The 18570-nt window shown below is 40.6% G+C and overlaps 1 protein-coding gene across 1 annotated transcript in view; it reads left to right on the top strand.

The window, feature by feature from the left end:
* Positions 1 to 18570, top strand: part of nlk2 (nemo-like kinase, type 2) — a 92212-nt gene that overhangs the window by 46719 nt on the left and 26923 nt on the right. Inside the window, exons 7-9 of the mRNA XM_062067865.1 lie at positions 5693 to 5794; positions 8174 to 8260; positions 17187 to 17385. Coding sequence (XP_061923849.1) covers positions 5693 to 5794; positions 8174 to 8260; positions 17187 to 17385 — 388 coding nt within the window. The remainder of the gene's footprint in view (positions 1 to 5692; positions 5795 to 8173; positions 8261 to 17186; positions 17386 to 18570) is intronic.

Here is an 18570-nt window from a genome sequence, read left to right as displayed (position 1 = left end):
GTAGTGGGGAACACAGAAATACAACAGTACTTCTGTTGTCAAGTCGCGGTGCTGTCACTGTGCCTTTGTGGTGCGGCATCATTTTGACTGATACAAACAACACTGTATTAAGCTGCATTCAAAGCAGACTTTACAATGAACTTGTTTGTGTGTGTGTTTGTGTGTATACCCCTAATGGGGGTTTAAGATGACTGCAAATTGTGAATCAAGACATTTGTGGTACTTCCTATGGTACAGTAGACATGAGCAACTGGTGGCACGGGGTTGCATAGGTAATATTGAAAACAGGGATCTATCCCTTGGATGAATTTCCAATAAATACAATTTTTAAAATATAAAGCTAAAAAATTATTGTAATTATTACCCGCCACCAGCAGAGCTTGTAACTGGTACTGCTCAGTGGGACAGAGATGCACTGGTATTGCTCTGCTGTTGCTCCATCTATTTTATCAGAATTCAAGATGGGTGTGAAAGCAAAGTTGATTTTAAAAATTGTGTTTTGGTAACAATGGTAAATTGAGTAATTGTATGAGACTTTATTAGTAGGTTGCACAGTGAAGTACATATTCCGTACAATTGACCACTAAATGGTAACACCCGAATAAGTTTTTCAACTTGTTTAAGTCGGGGTCCACTTAAATTGATTCATGATACAGATATATACTATCAGATATATGCTATCATCATAATACAGTCATCACACAAGATAATCACATTGAATTATTTACATTATTTACAATCAGGGGTGTGGAAGGGGGGGGGGGGGTAGGATATGGACAGCAAGTAGTGGACATAGAGAGAGAGAGAGAGAGAGAGATCAGAAGGCATAAGAAAAAGTATCTGCATTTGATTGTTTACATTTGATTATTAGCAATCCGGGGAGGGTGTTAGTTTTGGTTGTAGCTGCCTGGAGGTGAACTTTTATTGCGGTTTTGGAGGAGGATAGAGATGCCCTTTCTTTTATACCTGTTGGGAGCGCATTCCACATTGATGTGGCATAGAAAGAGAATGAGTTAAGACTTTTGTTAGTTCGGAATCTGGGTTTAACGTGGTTAATGGAGCTCCCCCTGGTGTTGTGGTTATGGCGGTCATTTACGTTAAGGAAGTAGTTTGACATGTACTTCGGTATCAGGGAGGTGTAGTGGATTTTATAGACTAGGCTCAGTGCAAGTTGTTTTACTCTGTCCTCCACCTTGAGCCAGCCCACTTTGGAGAAGTGGGTAGGAGTGAGGTGGGATCCGGGGTGGAGGTCTAGAAGTAACCTGACTAGCTTGTTCTGGGATGTTTGGAGTTTAGATTTGAGGGTTTTGGCGGTGCTAGGGTACCAGGAGGTGCATGCGTAATCGAAAAAGGGTTGAACGAGAGTTCCCGCCAGAATCTTCATGGTGCTTTTGTTGACCAGACAGGAGATTCTGTAGAGAAATCTCGTTCGTTGGTTAACCTTTTTGATTACCTTGGTTGCCATTTTATCACAGGAAAGGTTAGCCTCTAGAATGGAACCTAGGTAGGTGACCTCATCTTTCCTGGTGATAACAATGTCACCCACTTTTATAGTGAAGTCATTGACTTTCTTAAGGTTGATGTGGGACCCAAACAGGATGGATTCCGTTTTACCCAAGTGTATGGATAGCTTGTTGTCAGCGAGCCAGGTGCAAGTTCTACAGAGCTCAGTACTGAGGATTTTCTCCACCTGTGACTTGTCCTTGTCGGATACCAGCAGGGCAGAGTCATCCGCAAACAAAAACAATTCACAGTCGCATGCCGATGACAAGTCGTTTATGTATATTAGGAACAGTAAAGGTCCCAATATACTGCCTTGGGGGACTCCACAGCTCACCGAGAGGGGGGGGGGGGGGGGACACGGTGCCGTTTACCTCTACCACCTGCTCCCTCCCCTCCAAGTAAGATTGCATCCAGCTCCATGAGGTTTTTTTTAAATCCGATTGCTCTGAGCATATCCAACAGTATAGCGTGGTTAACGGTGTCAAAGGCCTTCTGAAGGTCCAGCATGACCATGCCGCAGTATTTGCCCGCGTCCACCTCATGTTTGCTGTGGTCGGTCAGATAGAGAAGGCATGTGTCAGTGGAGTGGTTTAGTTCTGAAGCCGGATTGGAATTTGTACATGAGTTTATTAGTGGCAAGGTAACTATCGACCTGTTCATAAACTATTTTCTCCATTACTTTCGAAATGGAACTGAGAATAGAAACAGGTCGGTAGTTGCCAGGTTCCAATTTGCTTCCTTTTTTAAAGAGGGGAGTTACTCTTGCTATCTTAAAATCTTTTGGTACTTGGCCTTGTGTAATTGATAGGTTTATTATGTGTGTGATGATCGGGGCAATGATAGAGGCAGAGTCCCTGAGGAATCTGGAGGGAATATTATCAAGGCCGGTGGCCTTGTTTGGGTGGAGCGCGCTCAATTTTTTAAACACCTCATCAACTGTGACCATTTCTAATTTGAAATCATCGTTGGATACTCCTAGCTTTCTGTAAAAGGCTTTAATGTGTTCTACACCAAAGCGACCAGAGTGGTGGGACAGCTTGTTGACAAGAGTTGCGGCTATGCTGGTGAAAAAGGTGTTAAGTCTGCTAGCTACCTCCATTTTGTCTGTAATGAGGGAGTCACCCTCCTTGATGCTGATGTTGGTGAGTCTGATTTTAAGTTTCTGGCTGCAACCAGGAAGCTGGTTGTTGAGAATTTTCCAGAGCTAATTGTTTATTTACTTTAAAGACAAACCTGTGTGTTTGGATATATTTTCAACATTGAATGAAAATAGTGTATATTAATAGTGTATTCTTTATTCTATACTTGAATATAATTGTACAATACATTATTATTTTGGAGCTAGTATGCAGTAGTATACAATTGTAATGCATCTGTATGTTGTTTGTATTTTGGTGTTTTTTGGTCATTTGGCTAATGGACAAAATATTAAAAACACCTGAGTCTGTTGCAGTGCAATTGTTACCCACTGCAAACTATAAATACTATAAGAAAAATACAGTAATAAACAGCTCTCTGATGGATAAAAAGGTAGGACTTCAGATACATACAATACCATTCTGGTGTGGTCATTTTTCATACTAGAAATGATAACAAATTTCGAGTTTCCCTTTTTCAACAATGATTGTTGCCACACATTTTCTTTGGAAAATGAATACATTGTAACATTGCCAGAAAGTCTTGTTTTCTCTTTATTGCAGAGACAATCTACCAAAGAACACCAAACCAAAGTCAATAGCGAGAGCACACATTATTTTGTGCTTCTCATCCCACGAATACATCGAACAATAATATAAACACAGCACGGTTATTTTTACTACCATTTTTCATGAGCTGAAGTCAATATCTAAAACTTTTACTAACTTTAACTTTAGGCAAACAAAAGGCAAATTTCACACAAATCTGTCTAAATTTGGAGTGAGCGCTTCTCTTTTGCTAAAATAATCCGTCTACCGCACAGTTGTGGCACATCAAGATGCTGATTAGACAGCATCTTGATGTGCCACAACTGATTAGCCAAAATCAATCAATCAATCAATCAATCAATCAATCAATCAATCAATCAATGTTTATTTATATAGCCCTAAATAAAAGTGTCTCAAAGGGCTGCACAAGCCACAACGACATCCTCGGTACAGAGCCCACATAAGGGCAAGGAATAACTCACCCCAGTGGGTAAATAAAAGGCTACTCCAAAATGGGCAGATTTATCACACAATACAACACCATAGACTGCACAAATGCCCACCAGAGCTGTCACCCGAGTATTGAACTTTTAATTATCTACCATAAGCTTTCTCCAAAGGCGGTTCAGAGAATTTGGCTGCAAATCCATCCACCTTACAACCGCAGACCATGTTTACATTTCCACATCCAGTGTCTTCACCTCAAAGAGGGTCTTTGACAAGGCACACGGCAGCTGCTGCAATAATCGTTTTGCATGACCAAACAATTTTTGCACAAACTGTCAGAAACCGTTTTGGCGAAGCACGTCTGCTTGCTCGTCGTCATCATTGGGATCTGGACCTGACTACACTACAGTTAGTCGAAATGCTCACGTCCCATGGCATCCGACCCTTTGGAAAGATGTTCTATACATGGATAAATCCCAATTTTAACCGTTCACCCTTTATTGTGTTGTGTGGGTGAGCAGTTGTGGATTGAGTTTCCTATAGTGGTGGTTGGGTTACGGTCATACTTGCCCCAACCTTGAGACCTCCAAATTCGGGAGATTTGGGGGGGGGGGGGGGGGGGTTAAGGGGGAGGAGTATATTTATAGCTAGAATTCACTGAAATTTAAGTATTTCTTATATATATATATATATATATATATATATATATATATAAAAATATAAATAAAACAAATACTTGACTTTCAGTGAATTCTAGCTATATATATATATATATATATATATATATATATATATATATATATATATATATATATATATATATATATATATATATATATATATATATATATATATATATGTGTGTGTATATATATATATATGTATTTTATTATATATATAGATATAAATAAAATAAATACTTGAATTTCAGTGTTCATTTATTTACACCTACAGTGTATACACACACATAACACTCCTCTCTACTCATTGTTGTATTTGAAAGTGCAATGCGTTGCAGCCAGTAGCACAGCCTTTGAAGGAGCATAGGCATGGGCTGTGTAATATTCTGGGTTGGAGTCAATAACCAGGCGAGGTGACAAAGTTACGTCTCTTTACTTCATACTTCAGAACCGACTCCCACACTTGCCGTCAGGGTGCGCAATACAACGTAAACCGTTGGCCAACCAAAAAGTAACCACAGAACACTACACAGTATAGTGTTCTGTGGTTACTTTTTGGTTGGCCAAGCGGACGTGACGACAGGCTGTCCTCACTCAGGTCCGCACGGACCTGGAAGGGGCATGGCTGTTGTCCGGCTGGAAATCGGGAGAAATTCGGGAGAATGGTTGTCCCGGGAGATTTTCGGGAGAAGCACTGAAATTCGAGAGTCTCCCGGAAAATTCGGGAGTGTTGGCAAGTATGGTTACGGTATGGGCAAAAATATTGGGCATTTTGAATGCACAGAGATACTTTGATTACATCATGAGGCCCATTGTTGTGCCAATGATCCATAACCATCACCTCATGTTGCAGCATGATAATGTACAGAGATACTTTGATTACATCATGAGGCCCATTGTTGTGCCAATGATCCATAACCATCACCTCATGTTGCAGCATGATAATGTACAGCCCCATGTTGCAAGGAGCTGTACACAATTGTATAATTGATCATTGATGCCAATATCCAGCAAATTCACACAGCCATTATAATATCAACCAGATTAATGCACAAATAAAACAAGTGCAAATAAATGTTCTTCAGGCTGTTTTTAAAGAAAAAAAAAGTGCTAACACAAATTCAGACGGATTGAGAGGAATAGGTATTTTGTGCACATTGTGTTGCATTTATATTTGTGTTTAAGGTTTAATGTTCAATGTTTCTTTTCAAATGGAGTGTCATTTTAAAGATAATTAAAAAGGTTTATACAACAGTGTCTACAAAACACAATCACAGAATGTGTTTTGTGTTTATTTATATTAGTTTAATATTTTGAATACATGCAGGATATACTGTATATCCAGTATGCAATTGTTGTATTTTTGTCCATCTCTAGCTGGATTTGATCACTGATCTGTTGGGAACTCCCTCTATGGAGGCAATGAGGACAGCATGTGAAGGTGCTCGTGCGCACATTCTCAGAGGACCAAGCAAACAGGTAAATACTGCAGTTATATTGTATTTCATGTTGAGTTGTCACGTAACTATTATTTTACTGACGACCTTTGGATTTACAAGATGATTTGATGAGGGGGACATGGCAGGTACATGTCCCTATTCATTACAACACAGTGTGTTACTAATGGTTTCCTTTAGTTTTATTTTTGCATTGTCTCTCTCGGTTACAATAAATCTACTGTATCATAAACGTCTGGCGCCACATCGATGGGGCTTGCGGACGCACAAAATAGCCCGAAATGGTTAGTACGGGGTTTCCTACACAAAGTATGAGATCTATAACAGCACAACCTCACATGAGAATGTGCACACCAGTTTGCAAACTTTGTTTGTGCCGTACACATTTTTTGCAGACATGCTGGAAAAAAGGCAACACACATGTTAAGTGGTGAATTAAAGTCATATGAAATAGATTTTGATCCTACGTGCAATGGAAGCAAATGAAGCTTTATCAATATAAAAGTTACATTATTTACATATTCTTTATTTTGTTTTGGCCCTGGGTGTAATAGTGATTAATGAACAAATGCACAAAATGAGTTCCTAAGAATAACAATAATTTGACTATATTGTCAGCACAAAATTACAGCAATTAATCTGTGGCGGAACTTCATCGTCGTAGTTATGTTTTGACTTTTAAGTACAAGTAGAGTGGAAAAACAAGTTGCCTCTATATTAAACGTGTTATCATATATATCTGATTTATGACACCAAAAGACTTCCAAAGTTTGCGAAAAAATAGATATGATCAAAATAGTACTGAGATTCCTTCAGCCATTTTTAGAGTTAATGAGGAACCCAGTCACGTAATCTGTGACGTAGCGTTAGGAACCACAGTTCTCCTGGCAACCTCCAAACCCAGCCTCGTCCATCAGATTGCCAGATGGAAAAGCGTGATTAATGACTCCAGAGAACGCGTCTCCACTGCTCTAGAGTCCAGTGGCGACATGCTTTACACCACTGCATCCCACACTTTGCATTGGACTTGGTGATGTATATTTTAGATGCAGCTGCTCGGCCATGGAAACCCATTCCATTGAGCTCTCTGCGTACTAGGGGTTAGGTTACGTGGGCTAATTGGAAGGTCACATGAAATTTGGAGCTCTGTAGCAACTGACTGTGCAGAAAGTCTTTGCACTATGCGCTTCAGCATCCGCTGACCCCTCTGCGTCAGTTTACGTGGCCCACCACTTGGTGGCTGAGTTGCTGTTGTTCCCAAACTCTTCACTTTTCTTATAACAAAGTTGACTTTGGAATATTTAGGAGCGTGGAAATTTCACGACTGGATTTGTTGCACAGGTGGCATCCTATGACAGTTCCACGCTGGAAATCACTGAGAGCGGCCCATCCTTTCACAAATGTTTGTAGAAACAGTCTCCATGCCTAAGTGCTTGATTTTATACACCGGGCCAAGTGACTAGGACACCTGATTCTCATCATTTCGATGGGTGGCCAAATACTTTTGGCAATATAGTGTATATATGTATATATATATATATATTAGGGCTGCAACTAATTATTACTTCAATTAATCGATTAATAATCGGATAAAAGAGACAAACTACATTTCTATCCTATCCAGTATTTTATTGAAAAAAAACAGCATACTGGCACCATACTTATTTTGATTATTGTTTCTCAGCTGTTTGTAAATGTTGCAGTTTATAATAAGTATTTAGTCAGCCACCCATTGACAATCAATGGGTGGCTGACTAAATAATTTTTTGCCCCACTGTATATATATATATATATATATATATATATATATATATATATATATATATATATATATATATATATATATATATATATATATATATATATATATATATATATATATATATATATATAATTTTATTTTTTTTCACCATTAATTGCTTTTGAGAGGCCTCATTTTATTTTTTTTCACCATTAATTGCTTTTGAGAGGCCTATATATATATATATATATATATATATATATATATATATATATATATATATATATATATATATATATATATATATATATATATATATATATATATATATATATATATATATATATATATATATATAAAAATCCATCCATCCATTTTCTACCGCTTGTCCCTTTTGGGGTCGCGGGGGGTGCTGGAGCCTATTTCAGCAGCAATCGGGCGGAAGGCGATGTACACCCTGGACAAATCGCCACCTCATCGCAGGGCCACACAACATTCACACTCACATTCACACACTAGGGCCAATTTAGTGTTGCCAATCAACCTATCCCCAGGTGCATGTCTTTGGAGGTGGGAGGAATACATGTAAATATATGTAATAAGTAAAATGTATGTGACGTTGGGGGAAGGCTGATGTCATGATGTTTGCTTTGTTTGCAGCCATCCCTTCCTGTTCTTTACACACTGTCCAGTCAAGCGACTCATGAAGCTGTCCATCTCCTATGCAGGATGCTTGTGTTTGATCCAGTAAGTGATGGTATCTGACTGGGTTTTACATAGGGTTTTGAGACAACTGTCTCACTGGGTTTAGAGACAACTGTTTCTAAACCTTTTCAAATTAAACGGACGAAGGAAAACATTTTGAAACTATCAAATAACAATATTAGGGTTCTTAAGAAACCAATACAATATTTGATGTTTCTCCTGCCAAGGAAAGTATATTGCATATTTATTGGTATTTAAAAAACAAAACAAAAAAACTTTTAGGGTTTAGAATCAAAAACCGGTTCTTGTTCAGAACCGGTTCCAAGTGTATCAATTCCTTGGAATTGCTTGCCATTTCATCTCGCGGTTCTCTTAATGGTTCTTCTGGGTGGGGATGACGTCAGCAACATGGCGTGTTGCCGGGCAGAAAAAGCGCACCAAGGTCTGCTGACATTTTACTAAAAAGACAGCAACAGCGCTACTTTTAATAATTCCAAGGTTGCTATTTCATCAAGAGGAGGACATACGAGCAATATGCTTCCCATGGTCTATGCCAGTGGTTCTCAACCTTTTTTCAGTGATGTGAACATTTTTTTAATTAAAAAAAAAAGAAAAAGAGACGAAGTAAAATACAGCACTATGTCATCAGTTTCTGATTTATTAAATTGTATAACAGTGCAAAAATATTGCTCATTTGTTGTGGTCTTTCTTGAACTATTTTGAAAAAAAGATATAAAAATAACTAAAAATGTGTTGAAAAATGAACAAGTGATTCAATTATAAATAAAGATTTCTACACACAGAAGTAATCATCAACTTAAAGTGCCCTCTTTGGGGATTGTAATAGAGATCCATCTGGATTCATGAACTTAATTCTAAACATTTCTTCTCAAAAAAAGAAATCTTTAACATCAATATTTATGGAACATGTCCACAAAAAATCTAGCTGTCAACACTGAATATTGCATTGTTGCATTTCTTTTCACAGTTCTTTTTGACAGACATTTAAAAAAAATCTCACGTACCCCTTGGCATACCTTCAAGTACCCCCAGGGGTACGCGTACCCCCATTAGAGAACCACTGGTCTATGCTTTTGAACCGCGCCGATCTCATCCCTGGCAGCAGCAGTCATCTGACGTAAATACAACATGTATAAATACCGCCTATAATGGTAGTGCTAACCTGTTAAATTTAAATTAATGCCTTCTCATTTCGATGAGCATAAGGAGACATATTCTGGTTTGGAGGTGTGCAGTAATGGCTCCAGTTCATGTCTGCCCCTAGTACCACTCGGCCAGAAACGACGCAGAGCAGTGACTAATTTTATGATTTTTAGTTTGTTTTTTTAAAAACACCACATTTTCTTAGATTTTCATTTTAAGGTTTTCATAAGCTGTAAGCAATAAACATCAACATTATATCAAAAGAAGGTTCGAAATGTCTAATGTTGCATGCCATGAGACCATGTCATTATATTACTTTCACCTTGTAAATCTAAACAAACCTTTGCACTATAATATTGCATGGTATATTTTCTATGTCGATGACAAAGATTCTTAACAGTTTTAAAAATGTTACAGAATGTTACATTCTTGTATAATTTCCACATATGTTTTATTTTGTTAAACTCTACAGAGATGTTTTTTTTAAATCTAATTTCTAAAGTTTTTTTCTATGCTATGTGCCTCTTAAGACCTCACTGTTGGCTTTGTAAGGTCATGTAGCTCTAAACTAAACAATATTGATGCTAATCCATCATCATATTGTTATCTTTTTTTCCATCGGAATTGATGAGAGAACTGATAAAGAACCTAATTGTTAAGCAGAATCGAAAGTGGAATCGGAATCGGAAAAATCTTATCAATTCCCATTCCTAAAAACTTGTGTGTGTACATACTTTTTGTGACATTCAACCACATCCGCTCACTTACTAATTATTTTTCTAACTTTGTTCGGTGTTTCACTATGGGATATCGCCTTGGGCGTGTATCACTATGGATGCTCCAATGACACAATGTCACAACATCTGTCAAGGATGAGAAGACCGCCTCACAGCCTCCATCTTCCAGAGGTCATATAATTACACAGCTCAGTCTGTTTGTGCTGTAAATGCACTAGCGCTGCTGTTTGCGTATCAAGCAGAAATCTTGGAGGAGTTGGGGAAGTAGATGGACTCAGGATCTCCAAACCCTGTCCTGTGGGACAAGGTCTTGTGCGGTGAATTACTTCTTCTTGCGTTCTTCTCGTGGTGCAGCGCAATGCTGTGGCCGTGTGATGGGACTCGCAGTTTCAGGTGAGAGGGCCTTGTGGCTGAACCTCTCAGACCCGAGCGATTCACATAAGATGGAGGTCATGGACACGACCTTGGACCTTCTAAAAGTCTCTTTGGCCCCTCCTTGGCAAAAATGAAAGAGGCCAAAACCGCCCAAAGCAAAAGGGAGAAGCTTTTGACCTTTGCTTGCCATTGAAACTGGCGCCTCGTTTACCTCAGGGTCAGAGGACTGGCTTTGCTGCAGCAGTAGTGCAAAGACAACGGGGGCATGCAACGGGGACAGCAGGTTAACCAGCAGCCTCAAACTGGAAATTGGAGGCCTCGTGATAATCCCCCCCAACCCTTCCACACATACACACACACACACACACACAGGTGGCCAAAGTTTGCGTTTTGGAGCCCCAGGCTGGTCTTGTTTTCCTGGGTGATCTCCATCTGCTGCCTTCTCCTCATGTTAAAAAAAATGGAGATTCAGGTCCACAGTGATTCAGTGTCACCAATCACTATCACCATTGTTAAAAGTTAATAGAGTTTGTGCAACTGCAGCAAAGCCGAGAGCTAAGGACGATTTGCAATCAAAACAAAAAACAAAGTGTCGTGGTCCCACTGTGCTCCACTAGTGGCACACGGTTGCCTTCTGCTGAGGAGGTGATGTCACAGCAGTGCGCGTACAGGTATATGGGGCCCCTTGCTGGGCAAGCACGGCAATGGCGCACATGTGCAGTGTAGAATGATCGAGAGCGTGTTCCTGGTTTCTTATGCAAGTTTATTGTAGGCTGTTTTCATTAACTTCCTCCCAGTGCGGTAACAACAAACAAGAGCAACAGTCATGTTTTTGGTCTGCCATAAAGCAATTCTTCTGCCGTAAATATCGCAATGTTGTGACACTCTTAAACATGCAATACTGCCATCTACATGCATGTGTGAACTCTCCCTCCTTTTCAAGTTATCTCAAATAACTGCAAAGTGTACTTTCTTTGTCACAATAACTCGGGAAGCAATTACTGTTATCAAAATTTTCAGAAGCTACATAACTATTACACAAATGTCCCGTAAACATGACTAAGTGTGCATTCTCAAATCAAACAGATGGTTGTCTCGTCTTCTGGAAATTTCGCACTGGAGAATTGAGGTTCTTTGTCACTCACCACCTCGTCCGGGATACCAAAGGTTGTTTTGAGTCTCTGAATAACATGAGCGCTGGTCGTTGATGGTCGATGCAGGATTTCTAGGTACCGTGAATAGTACCGGTATTCAGATATCACAAGATAATCGTGCTTGTGTTCAAAAAGGTCAAGAGCGATTCGTTTCCATGGACAGTCCGGCAGTGGTGTGGAGATTAGTGGCTCCTTCTGCTGTGCTCACTTCTGCTCCTGACAAGTCATGCACGACTCTACAATGTTCTTAAGTCCCAGAGAGAGCCCTGGCCACCAAGCCGATGTTTTGGCCCTTTCTCTGCACTTTGTGAGCCCTTGATGTCCATTGTGTATCTTCTGCAAAATATCTGCTCTTAATGACTTCGGAATAACAATCCCGTTTCCTCGTGTGACCAAGCCATCGGCAACTACAAGAGTTTTCCCTGGCACATATTTTGCTACCGGTTTGTACCTCAACAGCCTCATCAGTAAGCACTGACATCTTTAAGGAACGTTGTCCAGGCTTCTGTTGTTGACAAGTGGTACTATGGTTTGTGATTGGTCTCAAGCCTATACTGATCCAAGCCGCAAACATACTTGTCAAATTTTTCACAGGCCCATACGCCAGCCAGACACTCTTTCTCAATCTGGGCCTAACATGTTTGGCTTCAGTGAGACGTCTGGAGCAGTAGGCTACTAGCTTCCACTCCTCTCCATGGAGTTGGGGCAGTACACCCCCCAGGCTGTAGCTACTGGCGTCGGCGGACACAGCTGTGGGCTTAGCAACATCGTAGAAGGAAAGGACCGGTACTCTGGTCAGCATCTCCTTAATGTTCTCAAATGCCGCCTGTCCAGATGTTCTTCCTTTTCAAAAGCTCGTTTAGTGGTTGACCTATTGTGGATGGACTGGGAACATACCTCCCCAGGTAGTTCACCATGCCCAGGACTGTTTTTAGCTCCTGGACATTTCTTGGTGGGGCCAGCTGTCGAATGGCCTCAACTTTGTCAGGGTCTGACCCCTGACTGATGGATGAGATGTCCCAAAAAACAAAGTTGGCTTTGTCTGAGGGAGCATTTTTCTTTATTGAGCTTCAGGCCTGCTGATTCAACACATTGAAGTACCTTTTCGAGATTCCATAGACCATGATGGTGTCCATGAAAACTTCCACACCTTCCAACCCTTGCAGCTGGAAGCTTGCTGAAGTCCTCTGGTGGTGTGTGTCATCACGTCGCACCAAGTTCATTCTGACTGACAGTGACCGACTGAGTAGATTGTTGACATTCCTGCCACGCACCACAAATGGTTTGAAGCGGTAATCCTTCCCTTTATAGCTAATTGTTGATTTAAATCGGCCAAGACACAACAGTTCACCCCCTGGGCTGTCCAGAGGAATGTCAGCAAGTTCCAGTGCTCTCAGTAGGGTAAGTGTGTGAAATGCCTCCTCACTTAATACATTGACATCAGCTCCTGTGTCAATTTTAAATTCCATTGGGACGGAATCCACCTGTAGCTGAACAGTCCACTGTTCAGGCAGGCAGGCAGGCACCGAACTCACAGTGCTCCGATAGATCATAAAGGGACTTGATAAAACACTCTGCTTTTTCTCCAGGCCGCTGGACACGCTGGTGAAAACATGCCCTCTCATGGATAATATTCCTCCTCGGAAAAAAAATTTGCCGAACTTTTTCACCACGCGGTCAAAGTTGTTTCTATGTCCACCTGCAGCAAATGTGAACAATTTATATATTTTTTCTGCTTCGTTGCCCATTGCATAAATCAGGAAGCTCACCTGCACGTTTCCGTCCTCTTTGTCTCCAATCTAGCCATTCCGTCCGCTTGTCAAAGGCAAAACTCGTTGGGGGACTACACTTTGCCATGTCGTCGCCCATTTCCTTCTGTATTTAATTTTCATGACTCATGGGCCACTTCTGACACCATGTAGAATGATCGAGGGCGTATTCCTGGTATCTTATGCAAGTTTATTGTAGACTGTTTTCATTAACTTCCTCCCAGCGTGGTAACAACACACAAGAGCAACCATCACGTTTTTGGTCTGCCGTAAAGCACTTCTGCCGTAAACATGGTAATGTTGTGACACTCTAAAACAGGGGTCCCCAAACTTTTTGACTCGGGGGCCGCATTGGGTTAAAACAATTTGGCCGGGGGCCGGGCTGTATATATATATATATATATATATATATATATATATATATATATATATATATATATATATATATATATATGTGTATATATATATATATACATATATATATATATATATATATACGTATATATATATATATATATATATATATATATATATATATATATATATGTATATATATATATATATATATATGTATATATATATATATATATATATATATATATATATATGTATATATATATATATATATATATATATATATATATATATATATATATATATGTATATATATATATATATATATATATATATATATATATATATGTATATATATATATATATATATATATATCCATCCATCCATTTACTACCGCTTATTCCCTTCGGGGTCGCGGGGGGCGCTGGAGCCTATCTCAGCTGCAATCGGGAGATATATATATATATATATATATATATATATATATATATATATATATATATATATATATATATATATATATATATATATATATATATATATATATAAAAATATATATAGCACACTTTCCGCGCGCGCGATGATGTCACGTTATCGATTAGAAAATGCATTTTTAGACAATATGATTTGACTGAGCGGCTAGGAGACACCGTGAGTAGCAAGCGGTACAAAGTGGATAAGAAAAGACAGAATTTTTTAATCTATTTTATTTTTATTTTTATTTTTTAAATACTTGGAACTTCACGCGGGCCTGATTTTGGACGCTGGCGGGCCGTAGTTTGGGGACCCCTGCTCTAAAACATGCAATACTGCCATCTACTGTACATGCATATGTGACATGCAGTACAGCCGTGGGTCCTGTCAACAATTACTTTCGGCTACACAATGCAATTTTCTATGAAACCACCCGCTTTCAACAAAGTGTTAACTTCAGAAGTGGGTCAGCACATGTGTTAGAAGAAGAAACATAATCTCTCTTGAGCAAACAGGCAATCAGAGGTGCATCAGGGCTTCTACTCCCGTTACTTCCTTGTTTTAAAGAAAGGAGGAGCATCCCTTTAAGTCATCATTTTGGATCTTTGGGAGTTCAACAACACACACCTACGAAGGTACAATTTCAGAATGTTGACACAAAAAGTACTATGGTGAGCTTGGTTCACAACAAATGACCTGTCAGACAAATACTTCGACATCGCGGTCTAGGCCGTGCACAGGAAGTTTCTGAGATTTGTCCACCAAGGCACAGCTTACAAGTATCAAACTATACCATTTGAGCTGTCGTTGCCATCGAAGCTGTTCAGCAAGTGAGTGGAAGCGGTGCCACTGCCATTGCACAGCAGCGGAATCAGAATATTCTCGTACATAGACGATTACCACATACGCTAGCCCTCGCGGACAAATGCAAAATGTCCTCTGTTCTTTTCCCTGTCGGACGCGGATGCATCAATGGGAATGGACGCTCTAGAACATCCCTGGCCAGATGTGTTGCTGTATGCGTCCCCCCGCCCCCAGCCTAATATCCCCCACTTTGGCCAGAATGAGGGAGCGGGCCTGTCACTGATTTTGGTCGCACCCAGATGGCCATCCAAACTGTGGCTCGCCAAGATTGTGCAACTTTTGGACGGGGAACCCTGGCTTCTTGCTGCTTGCAGAGATCTGCTATCTCTGGCGGGAGGGAAGATCTACCACCCGCATCTGGATTGGGTAGCCCTTTGGGCTTGGCCCGTGAGAGGTGGAATTTAACTGCTGCAGGTTTGCCTGACCAGGTCATTGAGACTATTCAGAGTGAAAGAGTCGCTTCTAGGCGTTCCTTGTATGACTGCAAGTGGTGTGTTTTTGAAGAATGCTGTATTCTAGGAAGATCATGTCTTTTCGGTGCTCAGTGGTGACCTGTTGTGTTTCCTGCAGGATTTGATGGAAAGAGGGAAGGCTTTTTCCACAATCAAGCTATATTTGGCGGCCATCTCCGCTTGCCATGTGGACAGTGGAGATAAGCTAGTTGGGCAGTACCCTTTGGTATGCCGCTTTATGAAAGGGACTCGTCGCAAACTCTCGGGTTCTTCATCCCATCATGGGATCTGTCTGTGGTGATGGAGGTCCTTTCACATCATTCATTCGAGCCAATACATGCTGTGGAAATGGGAGTTGTTTCTTTAAAAACAGTGTTGCTCTTAGCTTTGACTACAGCAAAGCGTGTGAGTGAGCTCCATGCTTTCTCGATTAGCCCAGGTTGTTTATTTGCGTTAGTGCTGACGAGGGTCTGCATGCTGCCTAACCCTGCTTTTGTGCCTAAGGTGGTGAATTCATCTTATAGGATTTCCACTGTGGAGTTGAGGGCCTTTCATCCTCCTTTATTCGCATCAATGGAGGAGCAGAGGCTTAACTTGTTGTGCCCTGTTAGGGAATTGCACGAGTATGTTACAAGGACAGCAGAGTTCAAAAGAGTGGATCAGCTGTTTGTGTCATGAGCCACACCTATTAAAGGCAAGCCACTTTCGAGACAACGGTTGTCTCACTGGAATGTGGCCTACACTTGTAAGGGAGTGCAACCCCCTCCAGGTTTGAGGGTGCATTCGACTAGGGTTGTGGCTACATCATTGGCCCTGTTCAGAGGTGTCTCTGTACAAGACATCTGTGCGGCAGCAAGCTATGCTACACCTCACACGTTTGTGAAGTTTTATCGTCAAGATTTGTCTGAGCCGTCCTTGGCACACACAGTGCTGAATACAGAGGCGTTACCACACGTGTGAGCCTCACAGCATAGACCATGGGGAGCTTAGCTTGTCAGCTGCAATCCGGGAGAAGGCCATATATCCCATAGTGAAACACCAAAGTTAGAAAAAGATCTTTGGGTTACTCAATGTAACATTGGTTCTTTGATAACAGTGAGGTGTTTCATCTTTTTGATGCCCTCCTTTCTGTCCCGGTAAGAAACATTCTTGAATAAGTTGGAGAGAGGGGGCAGCTGAGTTATTAAATGGGGCGTGTCCCAGACACAATTCAACCTGTCTGTCATCCTGACAGATACACACCCAAGGCGATATCCCACAGTGAAACGCCTCACTCGGTTATTAAAGAACCAAGGTTACGTTGAGTAACCCAAAATTCTCTGACAATCACCAGCCACTTTCTTACTTAGACATGTATACGATGCCTTCTAAGACTTCTGCAATTTTGGAACACAAAACATACAGTACCCGCCATGCACTCAAACCCACCAACAAATTCTAACAACATCCACCCGCAAACTTTTTTGTGGTTTCTCAACTGGGTACCTGTAGATAGCTGAACCAAAGCAGAACTCTAATATTTGTACCCAAAAATATTTCCCTGGTTAAGAATAGTTACAGAATGATACAAATGTATCCAATATTACATGCAATATTTAATGTAACATATCTTTATTGTCCCCAGTCGAAGCGGATTTCAGCAAAGGATGCCCTAGCTCACCCTTACCTGGATGAGGGTCGACTGCGCTACCATACATGCATGTGCAAATGCTGCTACACGACATCCACTGGCCGGGTTTACACAAGTGACTTTGAACCTGTCACCAACCCCAAGTTTGATGATGGCTTTGAAAAGAATCTAAGCTCTGTGAGACAAGTCAAAGGTAAGTTTAACAATCATAGAGGTGCGGTTTACCATTGAAACAAGTTGGATTACTATTATTGCTTGTTAGGCATTACCCATAATCAGTGGTGGGTCTAGTACAGGGGTCGTCAACCCAAAATGTTGATAGAGCCATACTGGACCAAAAAGCTCTTATCTGTCTATATAGAGGCACCTTTAAGCATTTCTTAAAGAGCATTCTCATGTTGGCTGTCTTTGAATAAAGACTAGAAAGAAACAGCAACTGTGTGTTTTTTGCATTTGCCACATTGGTGACCCTGACAAGGACGCTCCTGCGTGCGGACTACAGTGCTCTATTTTCGCCATGGCAAACCAACTTGCGCAGCTTACTGTGAGTTTTGTGGCAGATTAGCAACCGGAGTTTTCGCCAAGCGAACCGGCCTCTAGGTTTGATCAGGCCAAAGGCCTCTTCAACAAGGTGGGCCATGAAGTTATTGAGCGCGCCCTCGACGACAGACAACTACATCGCCCTGAAACTTCTCCTGTTGAGGCAGTATGGCCTTCCTCCTCTGCCGGCTGGTCCTCCTGCAAAGTGCGCTTACTGGTGATGTCCAAATCGATACTAAGATATTGATACCGCCGATACCAGATCTTTATGCTATAAGATCGATTGTCAAATCAAAATATTTTTACTTTTGATGTTTTAGTGATTTGAGAAAAGTATACAGTATCACCAACGGCAACACAGTGTAAAGTAACTGAATAACTAAGATCTTGTCTAAATGAAACATGATTGGTGGGAATTCCTTTTTCTTCTGCCAGGGTAAGTACAGAAGCAAGAAAACTACTGGCAATTAAAATGATTTACTCAGTATTATAAAACAAGTGTACGTATACTTTTATTGGAGGCTATTTGGAGACACTACAGACGGAGTTAAATTTGAATAAGATAACATTCAGTGCAGAATAATGCCATTATTTGTTTTTCCCTTTGAGTTTTTTGTAGCATTTGAAGATAATTCCCCAAAAGCAGCAACACTTGAAATACACTACTTTTTAAATTTCACCAGACAAATTATATATATCTACACAAAGTATCAACCTGAATTTCACTCGGTATCAAATCGGAAAGAAAATCAGTGTTATTGTACATCACTAGCGCTCACCCGGCCGGCTCCGGGGGAAGACCGCAACCGTCTCCAGAGATGTGCTGAGAGGTCGCCTT

This window comes from Entelurus aequoreus, linkage group LG13, assembly GCF_033978785.1.
Source record: "Entelurus aequoreus isolate RoL-2023_Sb linkage group LG13, RoL_Eaeq_v1.1, whole genome shotgun sequence".
Taxonomy (NCBI): Eukaryota; Metazoa; Chordata; class Actinopteri; order Syngnathiformes; family Syngnathidae; genus Entelurus; species Entelurus aequoreus.
The sequence above is the reverse complement of the archived record's forward strand: the minus strand, read 5'-3'. Positions and strand labels throughout refer to the sequence as shown.